The 15,537-nt window shown below is 44.8% G+C and overlaps 1 protein-coding gene across 7 annotated transcripts in view; it reads right to left on the reverse strand.

The window, feature by feature from the left end:
• Nucleotides 1–8,630: 8,630 nt before the first annotated feature.
• LOC149370645 (uncharacterized) overlaps nucleotides 8,631–15,537 on the reverse strand; it is a 79,967-nt gene continuing 73,060 nt past the window's right edge. For 4 of the 7 annotated variants that reach the window (XM_089562480.1, XM_089562494.1, XM_089562484.1 and 1 more), the window contains exon 38: nucleotides 8,631–11,180. In XM_089562480.1, coding sequence (XP_089418606.1) covers nucleotides 10,961–11,180 — 220 coding nt within the window. In that variant the 3' untranslated portion in view covers nucleotides 8,631–10,960. Of the gene's footprint in view, nucleotides 11,371–15,537 lie in introns of all 7 variants that reach the window. The other 3 variants (XM_089562502.1, XM_089562508.1, XM_089562514.1) reach the window with 2 other exon arrangements.

Consider the following 15,537-nt stretch of genomic DNA (forward strand, 5'->3'; position numbering starts at 1 on the left):
ACGTCCCCAGAGGCTGCAGAGGAAGCCGCCATTGCACTTGCTATAACCCGCACGGAAGCCCGGTATATTTTAACTGACTCTAAAACTGCGATTCTAAATTTTGCTCGAGGCCGAGTTCATGTCCCTGCTTTTGGCATACTGGACTCGCCCGATGCACCCCCGCCCCGCCAAGTGGAGCTGATATGGGTGCCTGCGCACTCCGGGAATCCCGGAAACGAGGCCGCCAACCTTTTAGCCCGAGGTTCTTTAAACCGGGCTCAGGTGGCCTCGGATCGGGGATTCACGAAGGATCGCATGCACTCATTCAGTGAGCTGACCCAGGCATACAGAGCCTCTCGCTAGCTCTACCCCCCGCCCCACCCCTCCCTAGATAACAGACACGCAACACTCTGGCGCAGATTACAAACACATACTCTCCCCTCGCCCCTCACCCTAACCCACTATCATCCCTCCTTCCCCACTCCTGCTTGCGCCCTATGCCCAGAACCCTTCGCTTCTTCCCTCCACATCCTTTCCCTCTGCCCGGCGGACCCTCCCCCGCGGGACCTAGAGAACCTCAAGACCTGGGAGGACTGGGAGACCCTGCTGCATTCGGAGGACCCGGCCGTGCAGACCATCGCCACCGGCCGTGCTGCCAGTGTTATGGACCTCAGGAACATAAACACTTGAGTGCAGTGGGGTCGTGCGGGGACCCTGGGGCGTGCCCCGAATTCCTTTGTAAATAAAGTTTTCTCTCTCTCTCTCTCTGGCTATGTTTTCTTGAGAAAGCGTATTTGGTGTGCTGATAGCTTCTGCTTTCTCACCGGCCGAGAGGTATCCCCAACTCATAAGCCTATGGATAAGAAGGAATTTATTGTCACCTGTAGAGAACAGCATTCGCCGAAGAGACAGGACGAGATTATCTTCCACTTTATGAATTCTTCTATAGCAAACAGCTGGTTTGAAAACAGGTGCAAACCAGATGCATTATGTTTCCGCAAGCTTAGAACTTAGATGTGCAGAGCTGATGGAAGCGCTTCATAAAGCTCGATAGAGGAGGGCGTTACAGATTCGAGGAAAGCATTGATCGTGTCCCCAGTCGCCTTCCAGGAAGGCTACTCAAGTTTTTAACATCTGTATTGTTGATGCGACGTACACAAGCTGGAACACAAGCCTGTCAGCAAAAAAAAAAACAAAAAAAAACGAGGAGCTGATACAAAACTCGGGGTAAACAGGAGCGAGCGGCGTCTTGTGGCAACTGCAAGATTCATCTATTCCTTACAAATTAAAAAAAAAAAGCTTTTTTAGAGGTCTCCACACAGCAAAATAAGAAATTTTTGCGTTCATTTCTTTCTTGTCGGTTGCGATTACGAAAACGGTCCCTTTCGCATTTTACACCCATTGAGCCCTGATGTACGATTTTGACATGTACCATACCTCTAAATCAGTTAATATTTCCACCACGAGCTTTAAATTTTTACTGCGTGGTTATGGGGCCTTACGCATTGTAAAAACGCGGAGCAAAAAAATCGACGACCGAAATAAAAAATCCAGGGCCGAAAGGGTTAAAGTGTTATTGAGGTGTCCACTAAACCCCAGAGTTGGTAAGACGCCTTTCCTCTCTTCGGAATGAACGCAGACCCCTCTCTACTGCCTGGGATCTGCGGCGCTCCGCTGGGACCGCGCCGACGAACCGACTTGGTAGCTCAGATTTCACCTCGGTATGACCACGCGTCATCAAACTGGAGGCCGTCTAAAGGTCAAACGCGACTACCGCCGGGACTACGCTGAAGGCTCAAAACCTAGCGTAGTATTGCTTTCGCAATATAAAAAAATCCATGGGGCACTTTGACTATCGAAAGTGCGTAGAGGCGAAAGCGTTTTCTGCACCACTTTGACTGCCTCTGTGGCACTGGTGACGTCACACATAATTAATGACTAATTGATAATGTCACTCACTAATTAATGACTAATTACTAATTAATAACTAAACAGTAATTAGCTGTTAATTAATGACGCTTAAGCTTCGCCTTTAGGAGTAGAACGTGACAGCGTGTTGTAGCGCTGCCAGGGAGTCCATGGAATGGAACCCTACTACCCGTTCAGCGGTGCCTTGCCCGTTAGAAACACCTTTGAACGCAATGCTTTTTGAGGAAAGGAAATGGCTCAGTAATTCTCTGTCATCTGATGGACACCCTAGCCGCACCGTAGAGGAAGGGAGAAAGTAGGAGAGAAAGAAGAAAGAGGGGCTGTAATGAAGAAAATCAAAAGTGTATTTGAGGAGAGGAAATTATGCAGTAACTGTCTCGCATATCTCGGTGGACACCCGTCATCCAGGCGCTGGATGTAACGCCGGACGTACGGGAGAATGAGCCATTAGGTTTGGTTTATTGGTTGGTTGGTTTATGGGGTTTAACGTACCAAAGCGACCAAGGCTATGAGAGACGCCGTAGTGGAGGGCTCCGGAAATTTTAACCACCTGGGGTTCTTTAACGTGCACTGACATCGCACAGGTTTGGTTTATTGAGGTTTAACGTCTCAAAGCAACTCAGGCTATGAGAGACGCCGTAGTGAAGGGCTCCGGAAATACCGACCACCTGGGGAATGAGCCATTCCAAAGCTTTTGCCTTAAAACTGAGGAGGGAGCGTTCGGCGAGAGTCGTGAAGCCCCCCCCCCCCCCCCCCCCACCTTGCCCCCTCAAAAAAAAAAAAAAAACTCCATGGGTAAAACCAGGCGAAACGTGCGGGACTTCAGGTGCGGACAGTAGCAAAGGAGAACCCAGTAATGTTCTAAACCAATTCGCTCATTGTCTGTCCCTTTGCGGGCCGCTTGAGTATCACCGCGCTAATTTCCGCGTAGCAGCAAGCAACGGCGGAAAGCCCGTCTTCAAAATGTTACTCCCGCCAAGCTGGTGCTGCCATCTCGCGGTACAATGCAAATACGCCAGGTTTCGCACTGTAGCCTCTGAGATCGGAGAAAAAAGTTGGGGGCCATGTATCGAGCGGAACGGAGTGCCTTTCGTCCGCCATGGCTCCCGTGAGTCTGAAAAAAAGAGAAAGAAAAACATTTAAAAACCATATTCAGTTCTCAATGGAAATGTCTGAAGACAGAAATATAAAGGTCAATAAGCAGAACCATAGTGTAGCCATTATGACACTTCCAACCGTGTTTTGTAGTAGCTGTGTGGTAACGCCTTAGAGTACGATTCGAAAAGATAGTGGTTCGACTCCCACATTGAACTTGCACATTTATGCAAGTGTAATACGGTTTCTTTTCGAAGATATCAACCCCTCACAACGCGGGCGCTCGCTACTCTGTGAAGTACTTGCGTCCTTATCCAATGACGAGGGTACAGAAGTAGCCCTTTCTAAAACATACGCGGTAGCCGTGCTTCACGCGTATACCTGCGGAAGGGAACATTTTGGTGGAGCACGCGGAGTTCTTTTACAATCTAAAATAACGAATTGAAAGTTTCGAGCACACGAAACTGCGTCCTCAGTGAGCGAATCCGCATTTTCGATCGGAAGTAATTAAATGGCTGGAATAAAACATCGATTTTTTTTTTTTTTCAGATGATGTACAAAGTAAATATCACGCTTTAGATAAAGCCTGCCTGCCAAGCTGTAAAACAGTTGCTCAATCTCGAGCTGCGCCCATATTAAATCGATCGCAGCTTAACTGACGGCTTCACGTGCAATGTGCCCAGCCAGTGGTGGAAAAAAATTGAGTCGTTAAAGGGACACTGAGGAGAGATTGAAGTTGGCTTGTATCGACAGAATACCAGCTCCTGATTAAACCGGAACTTGACTGCCCAGAATCGGTGAAAAACTGGAGTCGTCTGAGCGCAGAATTTTCATCGAGGCCAGCGGGATAGTCGATTTGAGAGGCTTCGCTATCTGGCCAACTGCGAGGCAACCAATATCCCTGCTCGGAGCAGGGGTAGGTCTCGCAGTACCCCAGATGGCACAGCCTGTCAATTATACTGCTCCGCTCACCTACCCACTCAGCATAGAATATCTTATAGATATCTTGAAATGTCTGTGATGGTCATAGACATCTTGGGCTACAAAAGATATCTACAAGACACTGTTTGATACTTATCTAGAAGACATCTAGCCAAGATGTTCAGGAGCTGTCTTAGGAAAGATTTTTACGCCTTGCAGGAGCTATGCAAGATGCTTACTAAAGTTGTCTTCAAGACATTTTTCTTCAGAGCCTGGAGGGCTTCCTCACAAGACGTTTCACGGCTTGAGTTATATGCAGCTGCAGTACAATATTTAAGTTTAAACAAGAAACACCTACAGAGAAGCATGGCCGTGAGAAACATGACAACAAAAAAAAGTTAAATTCATGCATTACAAACACGTGCACGCATGCATAACTGCTATTCCTGCTATGCTGGATATGCTATTCCGATTCTTGTGCCACATGCGTGACAAAACTCCCTGCCCACAGAGCACCAATCTATGAAAGGATATAAAGCTCTTACCGAGATGAACAAATTAAGCCATTTTATGGCGTCTCAGCTGACCACTGTGACAGTTACTGAATGTTTATAGGACGTCTTGCACATCTTCTCAAGACGTCTTACAAACATTCAAATAAGAAGTGCAAGAAAACTTGCAGATGGTTACAAGGCATTTCTAGGCACCTTGAAACACTTTGTAGACACCTTCTAGCTCAGCTAACGCTGCTGTTTTTTTTTTGTTTTTGAGCTACAAGACTTTTTGCAAGACTTCTTGTAGATATCTCAAGGACAAATTCTAGAGGTCTACACGGCCTTGAATGACAGTCTACGACAGGAAACGTATGGCAACCTGAAGTCTCGACTCATTTTGAGCTGTCCCCGAAAGTAGACTGCCTGGCCGCTCACTGAGCACAGTATGTCTCAAAAATCCAAAAATCTAAGTGATTTTTAGTAAAAATTGATACATCTTTCACAGATGTCTACAAGACATTTCTACTTGGCCTGTTTTGTGTAGGATGCGTGCGAGTGCCCATGAAATAGCTTTTATTTCTGAGTTTATTTTTCTTCTCTGGCACAAATCAAGACTTCCAGCTAACATAACGTTGCATTAAAATCAAATTCCAATGCACCAAGAATAAACTAATAGACATGAAATTACCTTCAATAACTTTGTAGATCGCCAGTTCTCTCCATGGACATTGCAGCGGCCATTGGATTGTGGTATGTAAGGATGAGCGAAGGTTTCCTGGTAGCATAAGGTGAGTGCAGGGTATGTATTCTTTAATGTTTCGTGTGTGTGTGTGTGTGTGTGTGTGTGAGTACTTCAGAAATCTTGGACAGTTGAGATGACATATCTTGTGGGAGCACTAGGTGAGCAAGAAGATTTATCAAGATGTCTAAAAACTGCTTGCAAGCAGCCGACAATATATGTTATCTAGACATTTTATTTTTTATGTCTATAAGACGGTTTATCTTGAAGAATACAAAATGTTTGACTAACTTTTATGGCTGTCTAGAAGATATCTTTGAGTAAGCTATGAAATGTCCTCTAAAAACATCTTGTAGCTCAAATAGGTGGAGCAATAGATGAGCTAGAGGACATTTACAGAATGTCTGAACGGTACCTGTAGATGTCTTACAAGCCATTTATTAGGCGTTTTGCCAAGACAATTTCCCAACTGTTTGAAGATTCGCTTAGGACATCTTTAAGACTGGTCGGACATCTTGCCAAGATTACTTCTAGTCGTCTGAAAGATGACAGTGTTCAGTGGGCTAGGTCCCTAGGAATACTACCTAGACGAAAATTCTAGTTTTTCGCCGATTCCGGACAGTTCAGGTAAGTTGTGGTGTTTAAATTATTTATTGAAAAATGTAGACTACCAATATAAGCTACCCTATTGTCTGTGCTTGAGCCCAAACAAGTAGTTTGCGCAGGAGAATTTTTACAACCCAGACAGATAAATACAGAGCACTCTGTATATATCTTCACGTCACCAGTCTGTGGAGGATAGTGTCCCAGTCGCCACACCACCATGCATCAGTGCAGACATATGTATATTATATTATATACCATATTATTATTATATAATATACTGGTATATATTATATACCAGTATATTATATAATATACTGGTCTCAGCAGAGCAAGAAAGCGGCTCCAATTCATTCGAGGAGAGCGTGTATAGGAATTCGAACAGCTCTCTTGCAGTACTGTCGATACAATGATCTCAAGACTTAGCCTGCGTGGAAGCATGCTTTTTCTTTTTCCCCTGCATTGAAAAAAAAAAATTGGAAAATTGGTTTTTGAGGAAAGGAAATGGTGCAGTATGTCTCACATCTTGGTGGACAAGCTCACATGAGGATGCTAATCCAATGAATAAGTATGAGTTTATCTTGAAGTTCAAAACAAACATGCTTCTACCTAGGCTTACCACAGAGGCAGTTTTTTGTAGCACCACCATGTTGGATCAAAGGAAATGGCCCCCTCTAGGCCATGAAAACCACTAATACGCTTTGTATTAGGCCAATATAGAAACCAATACACCTTATAGACTGATATATATTTTCTTATAGTCAATGGTAATGTCTCTATAGGTTGTACAACCTATGGGATATATTTGAATTGGTATTAGATCAGCACAAAAACCAATACACCTCATTGACTAATACATATTTGTCTTCTAGACCAATAAATATTTGTCCTTGGAACTGATAGACTGATATGAATTAGTTTATGATGCTTACAGGTTCAATCTGTTGGTAATTCCGTGCAGTACTGTCGATACAATGATCTCCAGACTTAGCCTGATCTCCAGACTTAGCCTGCGTGGAAGCATGCTTTTCTTTTTTTTTCCCTGCATTGAAAACAAAATTGGAAAATTGGTTTTTGAGGAAAGGAAATGGTGCAGTACGTCACATCTTGGTGGACACCTGAATCGCACCGTAAGGGAAGGGAGGAAGGTGGGAGTGAAAGAAGAAAGAGGTGCTGGAGGTCGCCAGAATAATTCCGACCACCTAAGGATCTTTAATGTGCACTGACATCGCAAATCACACCGGCACCTTTTGCACTGCTCCTCGATCTACAGGCTTTTTGGTTTTATGATTCGCTCCGGAGGACAGAGAAAAAGTCCAGGGACAGCACTGTGCAGTTCCCGCGAGGAATTCTCACCTGTTTCCCATTGACAGTGTGCGTCATTGTCAGCCTCAAAATGATGCTCACATACGCGAGATGTGCGAGACAGCTTTCTCGCCACGCAGTATATCTGCGCCCAAATTTTAAACTGGCTGTCACCGCGAGGCAGTGTGAAAAAATGATGACCGGTGGCATCGTTTCTGTTGCCAGTTGTGCAGCCGGGCCCAAAGCAGGATGACGTGTAACACTCGCTTGAAGTCGCAAAGTGCGCACATTTCACCACAAAGAAGTCTTCACAATCACTGCGAGCATCATCCACGCTAAACAGAGCTTGAAAATTCCAGTAGTCTGTCAGTACTGCGATGAAACTGCCGCAACAGGAGACTATGTAGAAAAGCTCGACTACAGTGCCACTGGTTCCTGCAGCAGTCACCACCTCCCCCGCACAGCTATGATGCTGAAACCGTCTACGAACGTTGCCCCCTGCTATCACGAAGGCCTGTCTGCACTTTATCGAAAAGGTTATTTCTAAATGCATGTTGGGAGCATAAGAATAAAGTATCCATTTCATTGTATGGAACAGACCTATATGAACAAATCTGTATAAACAAATTGTTTAAAGCGACTAAAACACCATGTTTTTTTGTTTGCACAACATAAAGTTTAGTGTCCAAGTTACTAGGTGCAAACCAGTTACTCCAAAAATATGACATTTTTCTTTCCTATTGGATATGTTCATTTTCACATTTTGTTGAGAACTACAATGAGCGAACACAATAATGATTAAGTGACACCAAGATTTAGTCATCTCCCCCTTAAAAAAAAACAACAAAGCTGCATGCACCCAGAGAAAAAGAAATCTTGCTGTAAGCAATGCAAATGTAATCTTGGCACATTTTCAGGATGACTTCCGAGCTAATAAACATGCTTGTATGGTTTTTCACACATGCATGATGCATGTCAGGCGTCACTTTGTCAAGAGTGAGGGCTACCACTATTCTGTCATTCTATTTGTTAGTGCGATGTCAGCACAGCTTTTCAACACTGATGTTCTTGACAGCAGAGGATGCAGTGAAGAGTGAGTAAATATCAATAAAATTTAATGAACTTTTTTAGAAGACTGCAATGGACCTTTTGCAAAACTCTGGAAGTCAGCTTCTCTGCATAGTTTTGGGGCAGAAATAAGGTGCAGCACTAGAAACATCTATTGTCAGATTACGGCACAATTCGCCCTCTTCGTTGCCGTTGTAAAGGAAGCGTGAAAAGCAGCTGAGCTTGCTGCTTGCGGTGTAGAAATCTTAACGCCGCACCAAACTTCTCCCCCTGGGACAGTCTGCAATGCTATGGTGAAAGGGTTTTTGTTGCGCAGGAAAGCTTGGTTTGGTTTGGTTTATGGGGTTTAACGTCCCAAAGCGACTCAGGCTATGAGAGACGCCGTAGTGGAGGGCTCTGGAAATTTCGACCACAAAGCTGACTCCACGAATCCAGGAAATTGCAATTTCTGTACCTTCAAAAGTGTAAGATACACTACATTAGAACTGACAACCACATTGCGATATCAACAGAATTTATTACATATGTACATCAAATATCGTCTAATTTCATGCACGAATAGGCAAAAAGCTTTATTGCCACACCTTCCAGGTATTTGCCTCTTTGCTTGTAGAAGCTGTTCCCTTAAGGTATGTCGCCACCTTTGAAAAATCTTTTGTAAAATTGACATTTTTTCTTTATATTTCGGGAATCCCCAAACATTAAAAAATGTTTTGCAGCAAGAATAATGTTCGTATCTTATTTTGTTCAAAGTTATAGCCAACTTTCGAACAGGTGGTGAACAGTTCTGAAACCGAAACTGATGTGGTTTGGTAACAGAAAATGATAACTCAGCGATAATCAGCGGCGTATATTGAAAATTTTCTGTTTAGTTTTAGTCTGATATGTAAAGGATTATTCAAAGGCAATTTGTAAGGCTTAATTTTTTTTAAACATTGCTTTAAATTTCCGCAAGGGGGATGCAAGATGCTACAAGCGACTCAGTTGTTTACTTTGCGCGCACTTTACGCTGTCGTTTTGAATGCTACCGGTTTCGTCCTTCAATGATGGCAGCAGAAGTACAGCGGATATTTTGATTGAAGCAGGCATCGAATCTGGCCACCACACTCTTAGCATGTTGCACCAGTGACCATTAGCATCCGATGAAGGCCCAGCATCAATCAACGGGCGAGGCAAAACATCTGCGCAAGAAAATACGTGCAGCAACAAATGCCAAAAGAGCTCGTGTCAGCTAAGGAGGGCCCTAGCTATGAACCTGGAGGATTTTAACTTCCTAGGGCATGATGATCTTGTTTCTACAAGGATTGAAAAACTTAAAAGTTTTGAGAAAAACAAGATTAATTTCTCGCACTTTCATGTTGCGCAAACAGTGATAACTTCCAAATGAATAAATATTTTTCAATGAAACTTTGCACGCTCGTTCCTTTGTTACTAGCCTGTGCAATGAACTAGGATAAATGAAATCGAATGGTGAGTTTTGATATAATCATGTTTTATGTCAAGGAATGTAGGCAAAAATGACATTTTTTTTTTCTTTAGCATTTTTGCTATAACTTTTTACTCAGTTATCAGATGGCAAAGATCCTAGTTGGTTGGCTAACTCTGTGCCGAAAAGTTTACAATTCCTGCTCTTCATTCACTAGTTATGAATGTTTGCATAACAGCCATGTTTGGGCAATTTTTTGTGAATAATAAATGCCAGCATGGCTCTTTTCACTCTTTTTTGCTTTTGAATATCATATAAAATGGTGCTTTATAAGGTAAATGTTTGGTTTGGTTTATGGGGTTTAACGTCCCCTTTATAAGGTAAATGTTTAAGGTAAATGTGAAATAAAAATTTAATGGTCAAAATTTTAAATTTTTAAAAAAGGTGGCGACATACCTTAAAAACTAAAAGTGAAACAATAATGGGACATTTAAAGTAGAACAAAAAAACAATCTCCACCAATACCATAATGCCATGTCCCTCCCTCTACTAAGCACAGCATCAACCACACCACCCCTTACTGTCAGAATGCATCAGTGACAAGTGCGATCACTGCAACAAGCCCGTACAGCTCACAAAAACAGCTAAACTCTGAGCATCTCATCACGATTCGATGGCACGCATAAAGGATTTCAAAATGCACAGATGGTGCTACAAGCATTGCTAACAAAAGCATGTAAAAGAACACGTCTTTGGGGCCACAATTCTTCGCGACTGCAGCGGGTCGGCATCACTGGCAGACAAATGCAAACAAATGCAACAAATGCAAAGTGTAAGAGACAACAAAACAAGCGCTTGTCCTTGCTTCTTTCGCTGCTTTTCCCTTCGAAGAAAAATGAGCCGACTAGCCCAGACCGCTAGCCCTAAACACAGCTTCTCTGGCACCTGCTGCCCCTTACGCTTCAAACAGCCTACCTCTCATCCATCGGTGGATTCTTCACTCTTCAGTCACCAGATGTGGAAGGTGGGGCGTAATTGAAACATGCGAAAATCTGGTGCACTATATTCAGCGACACTGTAGTGCTTAAACCGATGTCTAAAACGCAGCTGTCACCGAGCCTGTGACACTGTAACTTGACAAACACAGTTCCATCACAAATACAGTGCATCAATTACTCAAATCTTCTTTCGCGATGGGGAGTTAAGTAGTGCACACAAGCTGTCTTTGTGTTTAAGAGCAGAAGGTGTAAGTACATTTAAAACCTCGTTAAAACTTTTTACAAGAGAGCTTTCAAGGCCGTGTGCAAGCTGCACGTCTGCACTGCACTCCTGCTGTAGCCCAATTTGGTCCTCAAGTAACACGGCAGCAATCTGCACGACCCTTGAAAAGAAGCACAGCCGCTATTCGTCACTTTTCTTGCTTGTTGTGCTGGGAGTCTTGGCGGATGGCGATGGGGTTGTTGGGTACACTGGGACTGCTGGCTGCCTCCGCTTGGGCTTGTAACGAACCGCCGGCTGCCTGGGCGTCTTCTGGAATTTAGTGCCGCTTGCGGCTGTCCTTCTGCTGGGCTCGGGCGTCCGCGAGAGCATGGGCACTATCATGACGCGCCTCCGTTGCTTCCTGCAAGAGGCCGTTGAAGTCGGTTGCCCATTCGTGCAAGTGCGCAGTACAAAGCAGCAGGCAACGGCGCTCAACATGCGTGTTCAACATGCATGCATGCATGCGGAGCTGGCATGAAGTCAAACACGTTCCAGTGAGGGGCTTCTTGTAACCGTGTCAAGACAGGCCTGGTCACGTCGGAGGGCAAATACTGCAGCAGAAAGCAAAACAAGCGCCACTGACGACTTCAGGAATTTCAGGTAGGTTAAACTTTCCAGAGTTCAAAGCATGGGGTTGCTTTTAGCTACCACTCTTGGCAACCTCGTACCCCTGTCACAGGGGCGTTTCGACGGCCCTCGAACCGATAGTCTATCGGCTCAAAGGCGATCGAGTGTTGCTACATGGCCAGTTTGAATGGCCATCGAGTAAATAGTCTATCGAGTCAACGGAACAACACGGAACTCTATCGAGATTTGGAGGGCCTTCGAGCGTTACTAATGTTGCTAGCGTTTCTTCGAACGGCACCAACGCGCACTATCGTGCGCAATACATAAGCATGAACAAACATTATTTTCTCAAACTTTAATGCAAGCAGTAAACTATTAGTCTGCACAATAATTTAAACATTGTATCAGTATAGCTTGCAGCGCAGTATTTTTATGCTCTCCATCGAAAAAACACGATCGGTCCAGGCCGATTTCCACCGTGCAGCAACAAACATGGCGGCGCCTTTCAAAGCCGGACCACTCGCATCGGTCTGAATTCTCGTTGTTGCTGCCTTTTTCAGTCCGTTCACTGGTTATATATGGGGCACTGGTCTTTTGCTTCGTCTCACCTTGCCTATAAGAAAATGTATGTGATAAATTTGCTTTATTCTTTATTTAGAGTGACGATTCTGCTGCTGCTAGGCTTAAGAGAAGAGTCTGTTGGTTGATAGCAATAGTTCCCGTCCTGACAACCAGATGGAGCCACTGTAGGCTGAGTTTATTTTTGCATCTGTGCTAGTATACGCTGAACTAAAAGTGGGAATGCGCTTGCGTTTAGCGCACGTAAGCATGCATACGCTTGTGGTACGTAGACAACACTAATTTATGCCTTTTTCTCACTGTATCTGTGTACGCTGCAAGCGGCGATGTGGCGAGCAAAAGCGAGATACAGCAGCGGCGCAGCAGTTCCACCTTGCCCGGGCGTCAACAGATGGGAACAGGTCCAGAGGTTTTGCGGCAAGCGAATCCGCTTCGCACGCCAAATTTTTGGACAAGTGTAAACGCGCCTTATGACTGCAAAAAAGTGTATTTCAACATTTCGTCAAGTTTTATAAAAACATTTTTGTTATTTGCGCGAAACCGAACGCAGCGATTGTGGCGCCACACTAGCCTGGCGCAAGACGCGAGAACCATTTCAATGGTCACTGAGATTTGCAGTGTAGCAGGACCAACCACAACTCCCTCGAATTCGATAATGATCGAAAATCTCGATAGCCATTGAAACTGGCCGTGTCACAGGGGTATCAGCCAAAAGTAGTCCCGCAATGTGTCGAAGTTGATACCAGAACATACCAAATAAGGCACCGCAAATTCCACTGGAAATATATTCATATACAAGGGAAAAAAACAAACTTTCCAAGTGCTCTGAGCTAGGCTGGCACCAATGCAGACAAGGAGATTAGCTTTGTTGAGCAAGCGAGGGAGTACAAACAGGCTCCAATTTGAATTTTCACTATTTTCCAAGAGGCGCAAAGCTCTAATATTTTGCACAGGCAATTACAGCTGCTCAGTATGTTCCTTTGCTACCCACTGATCTCTTTCATTTTAGATGCTCAAACCCGGTCAGGGGCCCGTTAAGGAAACTGGCGCTGTCTCAGAGAGTGCCGCAGTGACACAAAAACATGCAATGACGCCGGCTGCAATGACACAAAAAGAGAAGGCATGTTTTTCACTGTCATCATGAGTGGCAGGGCACTTTTTTTTCTTATTTATTTTTTAAGCCCATACTAATATCTGTCATCATGAGTCGGTGCGGGCAGGGCACTTTTTTCTTATTTACTTTTAAGCCCACACTAATATCTGTCATCATGAGTCACCCATCACCATCCATGACCGGTATGTTCAATCCTATGCATCCATACGCTAGGTGGGAAGTAGTGCTGCAGCTGTCTGACGGAACCGGATGATTAGAGAGACAGCCAGTGGCTACCACACCTGAAACACTACGGTGCTTCGCTGTCAATGCAGAGCAGCACTTGACTGAACCGAGAAATCGCACAGGCAGCCACATTTGAGGACGACAAGAGCCCAGATGACTCAGAATGTCGCTAAAGCCGAAGTGGAAAATGAAAGCAAATTTTGCCCCCAAGCCCGTAGACGACCTGGTCAAGACTGACCCAAAGAGCGTGACCTAAGGACCGCCTGATGCCCCTCTGTCAAGCACACAAGTGCACACAAGTATAGGGAGTGTCCCTTGTCAAAAGTGCACCCTGGCAAAGCTAAACGGCCCAAGAAGTGGAGCGTCACTCGCAGGAGAGTGCATTCAGGTTGGCCCATAAACGCACTTCGCTGACCAAGTGTGTAGTAGCCTTTGCCAATGACAACTTCAAAGGCACAAAGTGTAACGCGTAAAAAGCACTCACAAATCTATTTTACTTGTAACACTGTTTTTAAAAGAAGATTTCTTTGTTACAGCACCAAGCAAAACATCATACCAAAGGAATGATGCCAGATGCAATTCCTCTGCACACCGCCATGTTATTTGCTGTCAAAGTGCTGGGTAGGCTATGAACTCTCACTGGCTTGTATTGGCTTTTCTTTAATTTCGTCTACCTTTTCTTTGATACAAACTTAGTATTTAGGCTTGTTCTGTTTGTTGTATTGTATCAAACAATCAACTTTCAGAAGTTCTCACTTTCCTATCTGCTTTTTCAAAAATTCCGCTCATTGTCCGTTGCCATTTTTTGGTTACTACAAGTGACACTCTGCTTCCCCATTTAGCACCGCGTAGTCTAAAGTGTCACTCGAGGGGCTAGAGCACATGCTCCAGAAGCGCACTTAACTTGCACGCTTGATGGGAGTACAAGATTGTGCGACCCTGGGCCTGAAAAGCACCGCCTGCCTACAACACATTCCTGGCTGCGATAGAACACAGATCTATTTTTATGAAACAGCCTCTTCTCTGCAGGTTCTCAAAACACAAAGTAACCTGTTCAAAAAGGTCACCTTTCAACCACTGCCACATAATTATATGAAAGAGAGCTAGCTATACCACTTATCAGTGGTGTGGTGCAAATGCACCACTAATACAAAGGCAATACCACATTTAATCGAATCTGTGCAGATATTTTTTTTTTTAAATCGTGAGATATGAATCTTTCAGGCCAGCTTAGATTCAAGGATTTAATCGCTGTCTTCATAAAATACAAAAACACATAAAAACAAAAAAAGCACGTAGGTGGCGCCCGCCACGAAATGCCAAGAGAAAATGGCACTGTAGCCATTAATATCCATAGCTGGTGCCAATAAAATCACACAAGAGCACTGGCTGCCTTCTCTTTGTGTGGTGGTGCTGGCACATTCCACGGCAGCGCAAATTCCTCACACATGGTTTTTCACCGACACCATGGCACCAACCAGACGGTGTCCTTATAGTGCTGCCGTGGCCACTGCAGAGCAGTCTTCAAAGCTGCAAGCTGGTCAGGACTGGCGTGAATGAAAAGAATGTCCGCCATGGGAGGGGGCAGCGCGATGAACTTTTTGCTTGTGCCGCAATGAGGACGGCCTTCACGGGCCCGAAGAAAGGCCGCCACACCAAAGTGGAATCGGCAATGGCAGAGTTCATGAAATCGCGGAGGTCAGCAGCACTTGCAATGACCACAGAAGTGCTACAGGCCAAAGAAAGAGCTGGCAAGAGAGAGGGGCACTGCAGGAGACCAGTGAAACACACAAGCCAACTCCAATAGGCCGCATCAAGCGTGCGTTGCCAGGAGTTGTAGCTAGCTGGACTGCTGCAGCCTGGGATGACATCCTGGAAAGCTCGCTTGCGCGTTCACTCCGAAAGTGCAGCAATTCCAATGCACTTGACGGCACAGAAGATTGTGCACTGTACGAAGAGGACAGTGATGAGGAGGTCAGCGATGCGGAGGATGAGAGAGCAGCAGCAGGCTCGTGGAAATAAATGCCGTTTGCGTGCTGTCCCTGCTGACGTTCTCAATTGATTTTGCAACCAGCTTACATTCAAGGAAAGTTTTTCTTTTTATTGCGCCTTCAACTTTAGGGTGTCAGCTTAGAATCGTGGCCGACCTAAATTGAACAAGGAACATGCTGCGATCCGTCCTTCCTTTAAAACACCAATGAATGAGAGCATCTGCCTTTTGCGCCCGGGGAGG

The sequence above is a fragment of the Amblyomma mixtum genome, chromosome 1 (genome assembly GCF_055824585.1).
Source record: "Amblyomma mixtum isolate Tamu chromosome 1, ASM5582458v1, whole genome shotgun sequence".
Classification (NCBI taxonomy): domain Eukaryota; kingdom Metazoa; phylum Arthropoda; class Arachnida; order Ixodida; family Ixodidae; genus Amblyomma; species Amblyomma mixtum.